The sequence below is a fragment of the Culex quinquefasciatus genome, chromosome 3 (genome assembly GCF_015732765.1).
Source record: "Culex quinquefasciatus strain JHB chromosome 3, VPISU_Cqui_1.0_pri_paternal, whole genome shotgun sequence".
Classification (NCBI taxonomy): Eukaryota; Metazoa; Arthropoda; class Insecta; order Diptera; family Culicidae; genus Culex; species Culex quinquefasciatus.
In genome coordinates this window covers 5,564,629-5,577,015 of record NC_051863.1, presented here as the reverse complement: position 1 = coordinate 5,577,015, position 12,387 = coordinate 5,564,629, and the positions used below count along the sequence as shown (strand labels likewise).

At 40.9% G+C, this 12,387-nt stretch overlaps 3 protein-coding genes across 3 annotated transcripts; 1 reads left to right on the top strand and 2 right to left on the bottom strand.

The window, feature by feature from the left end:
* Window positions 1–3,498: 3,498 nt before the first annotated feature.
* Window positions 3,499–5,121, bottom strand: LOC119770806. The gene is made up of 2 exons (XM_038266319.1): window positions 4,279–5,121; window positions 3,499–4,221 (listed from the first exon to the last, which is right to left on the bottom strand). The coding sequence occupies exons 1-2, from the start codon at window positions 5,119–5,121 to the stop codon at window positions 3,547–3,549; spliced, it is 1,518 nt and encodes a 505-aa protein (XP_038122247.1). The 3' UTR covers window positions 3,499–3,546.
* Window positions 5,122–9,030: 3,909 nt separating this feature from the next.
* LOC6046255 lies at window positions 9,031–10,760 on the top strand. The gene is made up of 2 exons (XM_001863447.2): window positions 9,031–9,999; window positions 10,057–10,760. The coding sequence occupies exons 1-2, from the start codon at window positions 9,157–9,159 to the stop codon at window positions 10,690–10,692; spliced, it is 1,479 nt and encodes a 492-aa protein (XP_001863482.2). The 5' UTR covers window positions 9,031–9,156; the 3' UTR covers window positions 10,693–10,760.
* Window positions 10,761–10,763: 3 nt separating this feature from the next.
* Window positions 10,764–12,057, bottom strand: LOC6046256 (G kinase-anchoring protein 1). The gene is made up of 2 exons (XM_001863448.2): window positions 11,809–12,057; window positions 10,764–11,750 (listed from the first exon to the last, which is right to left on the bottom strand). The coding sequence occupies exons 1-2, from the start codon at window positions 11,968–11,970 to the stop codon at window positions 10,953–10,955; spliced, it is 960 nt and encodes a 319-aa protein (XP_001863483.2). The 5' UTR covers window positions 11,971–12,057; the 3' UTR covers window positions 10,764–10,952.
* Between the last annotated feature and the right edge of the window lie 330 nt (window positions 12,058–12,387).

Genomic DNA, 12,387 nt, shown 5'->3' with positions numbered 1-12,387 from the left:
TGTCATTTCGGTCATTTTGGTCATTTTGGTCATTTTGGTCATTTCGATCTTTTTGGTAATTTTGGTAATTATGGTCATTACGATCATTTTGGTCATTTCGATCATTTTGGTCATTTCGATCATTTTGGTCATTTTGGTAATTTCGGTAATTTTGGTCATTTTGGTCATTTTGGTAATTTTGGTCATTTTGGTCATTTTGGTCATTTTGGTCATTTTGGTCATTTCGGTCATTTTGGTCATTTCGGTCATTTTGGTCATTTCGGTCATTCTGGTCATTTCGGTCATTTTGGTCATTTCGGTCTTTTTGGTCATTTCGGTCATTTTGGTCATTTCGGTCATTTTGGTAATTTCGGTAATTTTGTTCATTTTGGTCATTTTTGTCATTTCGGTCATTTTGGTCATTTTGGTCATTTTGGTCATTTTGATCATTTTGGTCGTTTTGGCCATTTCGGTGATTTTGGTCATTTTGGTCATTTAGGTGATTTTTGTCATTTCGGTCATTTTGTTCATTTTGGTCATTTTGGTCATTTTTGTCATATTGATCATTTTGGTCATTTTGGTCAGTTCGGTCATTTTGGTCATTTTGGTCATTTCGGCCATTTTGGTCATTTTGGTCATTTTGGTCAATTTTGTCAATTTGGTCATTTTGGTAATTTTGGTCATTTTTGTCATTTTGGTCATTTTGGTCATTTTGGTCATTTTGGTCATTTTAGTCTTTTTGGTCATTTTGTCCATTTTGGTCATTTTGGTTATTTTGGTCTTTTTAGTCATTTTGGTTATTTTGGTTATTTTGGTCATTTCGGTCATTTCGGTCATTTTGGTCATTCTGGTCTTTTTGGTCATTTTGGTCATTTTGGTCATTTTGGTCTTTTTTTCATTTTGGTCATTTTGGTTATTTTTGGTCATTTCGGTCATTTTGGTCATTTTGGTTATTTTGGTTATTTTGGTTATTTTTGTTATTCTTGTTATTTTGGTTATTTTTGTTATTTTTGTTATTTTTGTTATTTTGGTTATTTTGGTTATTTTGGTTATTTTGGTTATTTTGGTTATTTTGGTTATTTTGGTTATTTTGGTTATTTTGGTTATTTTGGTTATTTTGGTTATTTGGTTACTTTGGTTATTTTGGTTACTTTGGTTATTTTGGTTATTTTGGTTATTTTGGTTATTTTGGTTATTTTGGTTATTTTGGTTACTTTGGTTATTTTGGTTATTTTGGTTATTTTGATCATTTTGGTTATTTTGGTCATTTTGTTCATTTTGGTCATTTTGGTCATTTTGGTCTTTTTGGACTTTTTGGTCAATTTGGTCATTTTGGTCATTTCGGTCATTTCGGTGATTTTGGTCATTTTGGTCATTTTGCCTATTTTGGTCATTTAGGTCTTTTTGGTTATTTTGATCATTTCGGTTATTTCGGCCATTTCGGTCATTTTGGTTATTTTGGTTATTTGGTTACTTTGGTTATTTTGGTTACTTTGGTTATTTTGGTTATTTTGGTTATTTTGGTTATTTTGGTTATTTTGGTTATTTTGGTTATTTTGGTTATTTTGGTTATTTTGGTTACTTTGGTTATTTTGGTTATTTTGGTTATTTTGATCATTTTGGTTATTTTGGTCATTTTGCCTATTTTGGTCATTTAGGTCTTTTTGGTTATTTTGATCATTTCGGTTATTTCGGCCATTTCGGTCATTTTGGTCATTTCGGCCATTTTGGTCATTTTGGTCATTTTGTTCATTTTGGTAATTTTGGTCATTTCGGTCTTTGGTCATTTTGGTATTGTTGCTAGTTTTGGCATTGTTGATCATTTGCGTCATTTTGGTCATTTCGGCCATTTTGGTCATTTTGGTCATTTTGGTCATTTTGGTCATTTCGATCATTTTGGTCATTTTGGTTATTTTGGTTATTTTGGTTATTTTGGTTATTTTTGTTATTCTTGTTATTTTGGTTATTTTTGTTATTTTTGTTATTTTTGTTATTTTTGCTATTTTTGTTATTTTGGTTATTTTGGTTATTTTGGTTATTTTGGTTATTTTGGTTATTTTGGTTATTTTGGTTATTTTGGTTATTTTGGTTATTTTGGTTATTTTGGTTATTTTGGTTATTTTGGTTATTTGGTTACTTTGGTTATTTTGGTTACTTTGGTTATTTTGGTTATTTTGGTTATTTTGGTTATTTTGGTTATTTTGGTTATTTTGGTTATTTTGATCATTTTGGTTATTTTGGTCATTTTGTTCATTTTGGTCATTTTGGTCATTTTGGTCTTTTTGGACTTTTTGGTCAATTTGGTCATTTTGGTCATTTCGGTCATTTCGGTGATTTTGGTCATTTTGGTCATTTTGCCTATTTTGGTCATTTAGGTCTTTTTGGTTATTTTGATCATTTCGGTTATTTCGGCCATTTCGGTCATTTTGGTTATTTCGGCCATTTTGGTCATTTTGGTCATTTTGTTCATTTTGGTAATTTTGGTCATTTCGGTCTTTGGTCATTTTGGTATTGTTGCTAGTTTTGGCATTGTTGATCATTTGCGTCATTTTGGTCATTTCGGCCATTTTGGTCATTTTGGTCATTTTGTTCATTTTGGTCATTTTGAGGAACAGCATCGTGCCTCTTATGTTGCCATATCAGCACTTTGACGTTCAATTGCAGCTCAAAAACGCGTTTTCAACTGAAATCAATTATGTGATAAATAGTTCGATAAATGTTCAAAGTGATTTAACTTTCAGCTATTTAGAAAAATAGGAAAAATCTAAGTGAAACATTCCCAAAATTTTGATGTTTGGAATTTTCTATTTCTTGATTTTCTAATCTTTGTTATTGAGTTTGGAATTTTTGATTTATTTTTTTTATATTTCAATAAAAAGTATTCAAGTTACCAGCTCTTTGAAATTTCTCTCAAAAAATATATTTAGGCTCTGACCAGTTTTATTCACACAAATCCCAATTTTTTGCTCCTATTTTTCCACCAAACTGCCACCATTGCACCCTGAAAACGTTGCAACTTTTCTACTAAATTAAACTTCGAAGTGTTTGACCAAGTTTACCGCCAAACGATGGCCGGATGGTGACTTTTTTTTCGTCCAATTCTTTTTTCTGTTGATTTTTCCTTTCATTCGGTGTGTGTGTTCGATGCCAATAAATTTGGCGCCATCTCGGAGGACGGCTCGCTCGTGCCGACCAATCTAGTGATCCGTGAATAATTTTTCACGTGAGTGCGACGCCGACCGCGACACGGTGGTTGATGACAACGCCAACGGTCCTAGTTTGCCATGGTCGAGCGGGGGATGATTTCACTCAATTAATCTTGTGCCACGTGGTGAGGGGGACAATGGTGCTAGGATTTTGGTGGGCAATTTAAATCAATTAAAATGTGATTGATGGGTCTAGTATTAGTAGGGATCGTTTTCGGACGTTTCTTGTTTGTAGGAAAAGTGTCATTAACGATGCCATTTTTTATTGTGATTTTCAGAAAAAATGCAGGGAAGATTTTCTTTATTTTAATGTTTGATTTATTTATGAAGAAAAAGTGATATTTAGTTCAAAATGGCAACGCTACTCATCGTCATGGTCGTCGTCATCCTCGTCATCGGAGTAGATGCTCCGTTTGACTCGAATGTTCCGACGAGTGGCTTCAATACGATCAAGCACGGCGTCGGAAAAGTCCGCGGACAGCTCTTCTAGCACGCGGCAGTACCGCGTGATGTACCGGGCGGATTCATCCGTGACGCAACGTAAAAACACCAGACTCAGCTTCTTCAGGAGCTTCAACTTTTTGCAAAAATCACGCACCACGTTATCGTCCAGATATCGGAGGCCAAACAGATGCAGTTCCTCCAGCTTTGGGCAATGATTGAATACTACGTCCAGCAAGTAGATGGGATAGTGAATGCTGTCCAGCGTCAGTGAGATCAAGTTGGGGAAATTTCTCTGAACCACCTGACAATAGTCCAGGCTGCAATCATCGAGGTGCAATCGAGCAAGTTTCGGAGATTGATGCAGAAATTGGAACACGTCCTTCGTTTCCACATTCTTCAAAACGAATTGTTCCATGCTTGGGCAGCTGTGGCTGAGGAACGAGACTTTGGCAACAGGATATACGTTCGAACCAGTAATCTCCAAGTAATCAAGGAGCGGCATGGTTGCCAGGAAGGACACTTCCATTGGACCGGGCACGATCAGCGCCAGTTGCCTCAGCTTGGGCAGCAATCGGCCTGTTTCGGCAAGAATCTGCAACGATTAAAGAAGGTTAACTTCATTGCCAGTGAACTCTCATCCGAATCTCACCTCTGCATCGTTCGTCGTAATCGTCAGAATCTCCACGTGCGGCTGCATCCGGCAAAACCTGGTCCACAACTCAAGATCGTCCGGAAAAGTTGCGTTCAGAGATACCAGCTTAAGTCGCAACTCCTTCAACTGGCAGAGTCCTTCCATGATGTAGGGCTCCCTGGGCAGCTGAAGATTCCGCAGACTGGCCTGCATCGTTCGGATCCACTCCAGAACTTCCACTTTCTTCGATTCGATGTTGATCCCAAGGTCGAGTGTTTCCAAACACGGTGCCATACGCTCGAATCCGTTCAAAACGTGATCTTCCGTCTTATCACCAACGTGATCAAAAAACAAGTACGTAAGACGATTCAGGCGAAATTCCGGCTCTGCGGAACCGGTGAATCGCAGAAAATTCAAAACCAAACTCTTCAGATTCGGAGTAAGCCGCAGCATTCCAAAAAGAACCTCCACACTCAAGTCACAGTCAATCAGATGCAGTTCCGTAAGCCTCGGAGCGATGTCCCGGAACCATGCTCCAACTCCCTCGATCCTAAACTTCCGCACCACCACTTGCGTGACCATCGTGTTCAACCCGGGCGGCGCGTAATCGCGCGTCATCCGTCCCTGGCGTCCCCGGCCAGTTACGCAGAAATGAAACCGACCCATCAGCGCGGGACTGCCGGAGATGACATCGTTCCAGTGGTGGCAAATCAGCCGCAAACGCAGCAGCTGGAAGCCGGGAATGAAGCGGAAGATGTGCTCCCAGATTTCCGGGGGAAGGTGAACGTTTGCGAGTTTGGGACGTTTCGCGCTGCGGTGTGGTTGCTGTCGTGGTGGACGACTTCCGGTTTTGGAGCTCATGTTGGGGTGGCGATTACTTGATTTTCGTCTTCCGGTGTAAACAAACAAACACTGTGCATTAACGTACGCGAATTTTGACGTTTTTACCCAATTTGAACAGCTTTTCATTTTTTGCAATTTTGAGGTTGCAAAGCAAATCGATTGAAAAGTCACTGCAAGCCACCCAAAATTGAGTAGGGCACTCGAATTCAGTTTCGCTGTGGTAGTTTTGTAAGGTTTTTTGATTTTTTATTTACTAATTAAAATTGGTTTAAAAAGAATGCACCAAATAATTTTTCTTTTATTTTTAATTTCTTTTTTGTATATTTTTATTTTTCTTATTAAAAAAAAAGATTAATTCAAATCGTTAAATAAAATTTAGACGTCTGGAACCGTTTTGTTTTGATTTTTTTAATTCTTTTTTATTTATTAAATTTTTAATTACTCTTAAAAATTTAAATTTCGGTAATTTTCATTTCATGATAATCGTTTTATCTTTTTTTGTTTTTGAATTTCTAAAACTTTTTTTTAGTTTTTTCGGAATAAGGGGAAATTACTACACTAGTTGTAACTTATTTATCCACCGCATTACAAAACGTTATTGACAATCAATCAACTCGCTTTTCATTAGTTCTGACTTTTTCAAACTTATTTGTAACCTAAACTAGTTTGTAACAAGCACTATTGAATCAAACGCACTTTGAAACATCTCTTGTGCACCACTTTGAAAAAAGCCGTAGAATAAATCAAACAAAATAGAATAAAAACAACTGCAGTTTTGGACCTTATATGTCTGATTTCCAGCTGGCCTCGACTGTTGTTGATCCAACCCTGCACAAAGCGTTAAAAAAGGGAGAAGTTCTCAGTTCTATTGTCGGTTTGTTTACACACTTCTACTTCTACTTCTACGTTACCGACTCAGCTGATTGGTTGGGGAAGTTGATTTTTTGATTAAATTTGCGTTGTTCAGAATGCGATACCAGATGTTGAAATGGTTTACGATGATGATTTGTTGTGGTTCCTGAGCCTGTGTTTTCACGCCTAATTGGGAAATGTTTTATTGGAGTAATTAAACACCTCTTAGTTCTGTCGCGTATGAGATAGAGTCTTAATCGAGGTCTAAATGTAACCTTTTGGTGAATTTCATCCGCTTGAAGTTATCGGATACGTTTATTATTATTTAAGAGGAAAAACACATGAAAACAAAAATAATGCTTAAATACATTTATTAATTGATCTTATTTCAACACCACAAACACAAACACACACAAACATTCTTAGCCTGTTGTGAGGAAAAAAAGAGCCTGTAATGTCCGCGGCGTCCTGGTGTCTAATCACTTGATCCGTTCCGGAATATCCAGCCTTGAAATCATTTGTTGTAACCTTGTAACTGGCAAAGCCCGAAGCTGGAGGTCTTCAAAACGGCCATTGTTTTGATTGCAAAGCTCCCACGTTGAACGCCATAAACATGGTTTTATGCGTCCTGAAAGATGAAGGTTTATTGACAATTTGTTCAAAACTCGTAATTATGTGGGATACAGTCTAGACCAAGGGGCAGAAAACTCCGTTGAACTTTACTTATTATATTAATAAGTATACTAACGTTCGTTATTATATTAATACTTTCCCACCCTGAATATATACACCTTTAATAGAAATGTCATAGCTGACATAAAGAAAAGTCAGATTTTTGTTGATGTTTTTGTTTACCGTTGACCGTCGTCGGTCGACCGTTTCCGCTTGCAAGCGGCATGTCTTACAAGCCAGGTTCCCATTCGATTTCCACCCAGGCTCTTCACGTCGAGAACGGTATGTGGTCAACTTTGAACTCTGTTCCAAGTATCTAACAGGAAATACTCACAAATCGTTCAAACTCGCCAACTGGAAGCTGTAACTTTGCCATCGCCGGAGTACATGCGATTGCCGGAAGATGGATTCCGTTGTAGCTGGTTCTGTCCTGAACGGCATGACGGAATTTCTGCCAATCGTACCTCGAACGGCTATAATGTCAGTGCCAAAGGAACAGCCTCATGAGCGCAACACTAGTAGGAGGAGAAGGAGGGTGACATTTTCTGAAGTGTTTACATGCCAACGCAAGTGCCTGTCTGACGGTGGAAATTCGGTCAATCGAGCCTGATCGGCCACGGCGGCTAGCCAAACAAAAGTGGCCAGCTAATGTGTCAAGAGTCCCTACCGAAGATGTTACCCCAGACACGGTCAATTTGGAGACGGATATTGAAGCCAGTCAACGTGCCCTGACATCTAAGGTAAATGAGCACGATAATGTGTTGAGGTCAAGGTTGAGGTCCAAATCAGGTCCACAAATATCGCGGCAGAACGAAACATCTCCCAACCCGCCCCTCGAACGGTCTATGATTATAAAATTGTTTTATTATTCAATTGTGCTTAAAACTAAATATTTCAATCAGCTGATAAATGAAAACAAAAACAATCCGCTTGCACTGTCAAAATCAAGGTGCTTCAAGCGTTGGTGAGAACTTATGTTTGACATTTCGTTAATATATTAAAAAGTATATTAAAACTTCGTTATTCTACCAAAATGTTCTAAATATTTTTGAAGTTTCCTCCCCCTTGGTCTAGACTCGATTATGTGAAGGCCTCGGAAAAATTTCACTTCGGATAATCGAAACTTCGGATTATCAAATCACGAATCACTGGCAGCGTTGTCAGTTTTTCGAAAAAAAACATTACAATGTTGCTAGAGGTTGCTAGTGAAAGCTGGATATCAGCTTTATTTCAGCTTTTACCAGAGCAGTTGTTTTAGAGCAGATTTGTTTTTATCTTAGCTGATTACTGACTAATTAGTTGGTAGATGCTGTTAAGCAACTGATTTATGATTTCTATTCGTGCTGGATGGTTAATTGGGAAATCGACGGTAACATTTCAAAAGGCATCATGTACACAGCAAATTCTAATGTTCGTTTTCAGTTAATATTTACTGAAAACTGCACATTTCCAGTTAGTTTTTCGCTGAACTTCAGTAAAAATTTGTATGGAGCTGTCAATGTTTGCTGAAATTTCAGCAAGTTTTCATTTACTGAAAATTTCAGTAGTGCAGATTTCAGTAAATTTAACTGAATTCAGTAATGAGAAATTGGTGTGTACATTTTGACACTTTCTGCTTTCAGCTTTCTAGCAGAAATGTTCCACCATTCTAGCAGAATTGTGGCAAAACCAGCTCTGTTAGAATATTTCGTGACTTGCACTGTAACTGAAAATCGCACTTTGCTGAGTAAGTTTTCACACTTTTTCATACGATTTTTTCAGTTCAACTGCGATTACAATTTTTTGTGTAATCGCAGTCGAACTGAAAAAATCGTATGAAAAAGTGTGAAAACGAACTCAGCAAAGTGCGATTTTCAGTTACAGTGTGCTGCTATAGAGCTTTATGACGTTTCGCGTACACACACTAGCGCACCATTTGATTTTGCTGGCCGGACAAAATTTAACCTCAATCTTATTCGTGTACGTACACGCAATCGAGAAATTAAAAGTGAGAGTGTGTGCGTGCAACATGGAGTTAAACTTTTTGAAAAGCCTTGGTAAGCTTCACAGCAACTGCACAGAAAGTTTAACTCCATGTTGCGATTTGACAGCTCGATACATGCGCACGTAGATAACTCTATTAGCCCAAGTAAAAAATGAAGTTGCTCAGATCAATTTTTGCATGCTTTCGTCAAAGCAGAACCTAGTCAGAAATGGGTAATGGAGGCATCTGTCAGATTTGATTGAATTTCACTCAGAATTCCACGGAAACTGAGTGATATTCACACAGATCTGAGTGAAATACACTCAAATTTGACAGATGGTCCCTTATTCATTCCTGAGCAGGTTCGGTTTCGACGCAAACTAAGTTATTTTAAACGTGCATGTAGACATTGAGGTGCCTCCGATAAGCGTGTAGTTTTGGTTGGGTAAAATGTCATCTTTTTGTACAACTTATCAGAACAGTATATTTTTTGAAATCTTCACTCAAAAGACGGCGGAAGTCAGATCCTGCAGCACCCCGAATCAATCAGAAAACACCCCATCATCATGAGTTCCGGATGTCATCCAGCTGGCCAACAACCCCTCAACCATCAAGCTAAAAGTGTCACCGCCGTCATTCATCTCCCGCCAAAAATCTGGGAGCACATCTTCCGCTTCATTCCCGGCTTCCAGCTGCTGCGTCTGCGGCTGATTTGCCGCACCTGGAACGATGTCATTTCCGGCAGTCCCGCGCTAATGGACCGATTCCACTTCCGCATAATTGGGCGTGGACGTCAGGAACGAATGACGCGCGAGTACGCTCCACCTGGGTTGCATCCAATGGCCACCAAAGTACTGGTGCGGAATTTCGGGATCGACTGCGTCGGAACCTGGTTCCAGGACTTTGCTCCGAAGCTGACGGAGCTGCAGCTGATTGACTGTGACTTGAGTGTGGAGGTTTTGTTTGAGATGCTGCGGCAGGTGCCGAGACTGAAGAAATTGATTTTGTTCTACTCGCGGTTCACCGGTTCCGGAGAACCGGATTTCCGCTTGGAACAGCTCCAATCGTTGTTGTTGAACAACGTTAGCTACGGGGCTGATGGCGGTCGACACATTTTGGACGGATTCGATCGGATCTTTCCTCGCTTGAGCGATCTTGGCATTGCGACGGACATTGAATCCAGGAAGGTGGAAGTTCTGGAGTGGATCCGAACGATGCAGGTCGGTCTGCGGAATCTTCAGCTGCCCAGGGAGCCTTACATCATGGAAGGACTCTGCCAGTTGAAGGAGCTGCGACTTAAGCTGATATCTCTGAACGCAATATTTCCGGACGATCTTGAGTTGTGGACCAGGTTTTGCCGGATGCAGCCGCACGTGGAGATTCTGACGATCACGACGAACGATGCAGAGGTGAGATTCGAATGAAAGTTCACTGGCAATGAAGCTAACCTTCTTTAATCGTTGCAGATTCTTTCCGAAACAGGCCGATTGCTGCCCAAGCTGAGGCACCTGGCGCTGATCGTGCCCGGTCCAGTGGAAGTGTCCTTCCTGGGAAGCATGCCGCACTTGAAATACCTTGAAATCTCTGGAATTCTTCATTTCTCCTTCGACCAAGTGTCGTTCCTGAACCACAGCTGCCCAAATCTGGAGCAGTTCGCTCTTAAGAATGCGGCAACGAACGATCTGTTCCAGTTCCTCCGGCGATCTCCAAAACTGACCCGAATGAACCTGACCGATTGCGATCTGGACTGTTTCGAAGCGGTGCCGGGAAATTTTCCCAGCCTGAACTTTCTGATTTTGGACAGCGTTGACTACCCAAACTATCTGATGGACACGTTTCTCTGTCGCTGTCCCGTCCTGGAGGAGCTGCACCTGTTCGGCCTCCGATATCTGGACGACGACGTGGTTCGCAAGTTTTGCAGCAAGCTGAAGCGGCTGAAGAAGCTGAGCCTGACTTCGAACCGTTGCGTCACGGATGAATCCGCCCGGTACATTATGAAACACTGCAGCGTGCTGGAAGAGCTGTCCGCGGACTTTTCGGACGCGGTGCTCAATCGGATTGAAACCACCCGCCGGAACATTCGCGTCAAGCGGCGCGAATGAATTTAAGTTTAGTTCTTACAAAGTTCAATGTTACTTCGAAAAATAAATAAAATCAGTCATAGTCTAATATCTTTTTTGGGATGAGATTCGTAAATTTATTTGCACTACCACGTCTTAATCACTGCCGTACAATACCGTAAAATTGGAATTTAGAATGATTTTTTTTTGCTCAAACTAACCACACAGATTTAAAAAGGAGAAAAAATTGTTTCATTCATCGCAAGGAACTTGAAAATAAAGTAAAATAATAATACATCAAACTAATCAGCCCTGCCGTTGTGCTGCACCTCGGACGAAGCGTCAAACCGGACCGACTTCCGACCGACCCCGGATCGATCGCCCTTTCCCTTCTGGTCGTGGTGACTCGACCCGCCGGCGTTCGTTTTGGACTTTTCCTGCTCCAGCTGGACGTAGAGGGCACTCAGCTCGGCCGACATGTCCTCCTGGGTCCGTTTGAGCTTTTCAATCTCCACGAGCAGATCGGTTTTGTCCTTCATTTCGCCACTCTTCAGCACCGAGCAGATCTTTTTGTACTTGAACCGGAGCGTGGCCAGTTCCGCCTTTAAAGCTTCGTTTTCCGCCTTGACCACGTCGAGTTCGCTCAGCGGAGCAGAATCCGCCGGCTTGTCATCGTCGTCCGAGCCGGTCTTCTCGATCGGGTACTCCCGGTTGGCCATAATCTCCTTGAACTGCTCCTTGCGGATGATCTGCTTGGTTTCGCGGTCAATCTGCTCGAAGAAGGTAAACTTCCGGTTGTACTCGACCTCTTCCTCTTTGCGCTGCCGCTGGACCTCCTTCTCGCTGGTGTCCCTTTCGACCTTGGTTTGGAACGCCTGCAGCGACAGCGGACGGCTCTTTTTCGGCTTGGCAGCGGCCTTGGCTTCCCGCTCCGATTGGACATATTTGACCTTGTTGGCCTCAAAGTCAAGCTTGGACAGCAGCAGCGCCTGTTCCAGGTCCTTTTCGTAGTGCGTTTCCACGATTTCCGTGTCCTTTTCCTGCCATTTGTTCCACTGCTCGGTTTGCACCTCGGCGCTGACTGGCTTCTTGGGCTTTTTCTAAAAATAAACACACAATTTTTAACCAAACCCAAATCACAAAATTTCACGCCCTTACCGGCTTTGGCTTCTTTTGTTGTTGCTGGTGTTGCTTTTGATTGCCGCTGCTATTCTGAGAGGACGAAGCGCTGGATTTTGCCTTCTGCTTGGGTCGCACAAAGTCGTCGTCGTCGTCTTCGATTCGCAGCCCCGCGAACCGGGAGGGGACAATCGAAACCATCGCGGATTTACGGATTTTTTAGAGAAACAAAAAAATGGACTCCCGAAAAGGCAGTTGTTTTGGAAACTACAGCGAAAAGATAAACAATTTATTTGACAGAAGTCAGCGAGATGGAAACCGGTATAAAACGCTGAAGTGGGTTGAGTCAAAAATGGGTAAAAATATCTAGACTGAAATGTTTGCTGACGTAAGCGCCATCAATAAATGGGTCCTAAAATTGGGTACTAAAGCCCTGTGCCAATTTTTATGTACAACGGTAAAAAACACGATTAAAAACCATTTCTGATCACTTTTTTTCATTTTAATGCAAATTTTTTTTTTGACAAGACAACATTTTTTCGATGGATCAACTATGGTCCCCTTGGAACGAGCTGTCAAGTAGGAGCTTTTCTGTCAAGAAGGACCGCGAGGTTAATT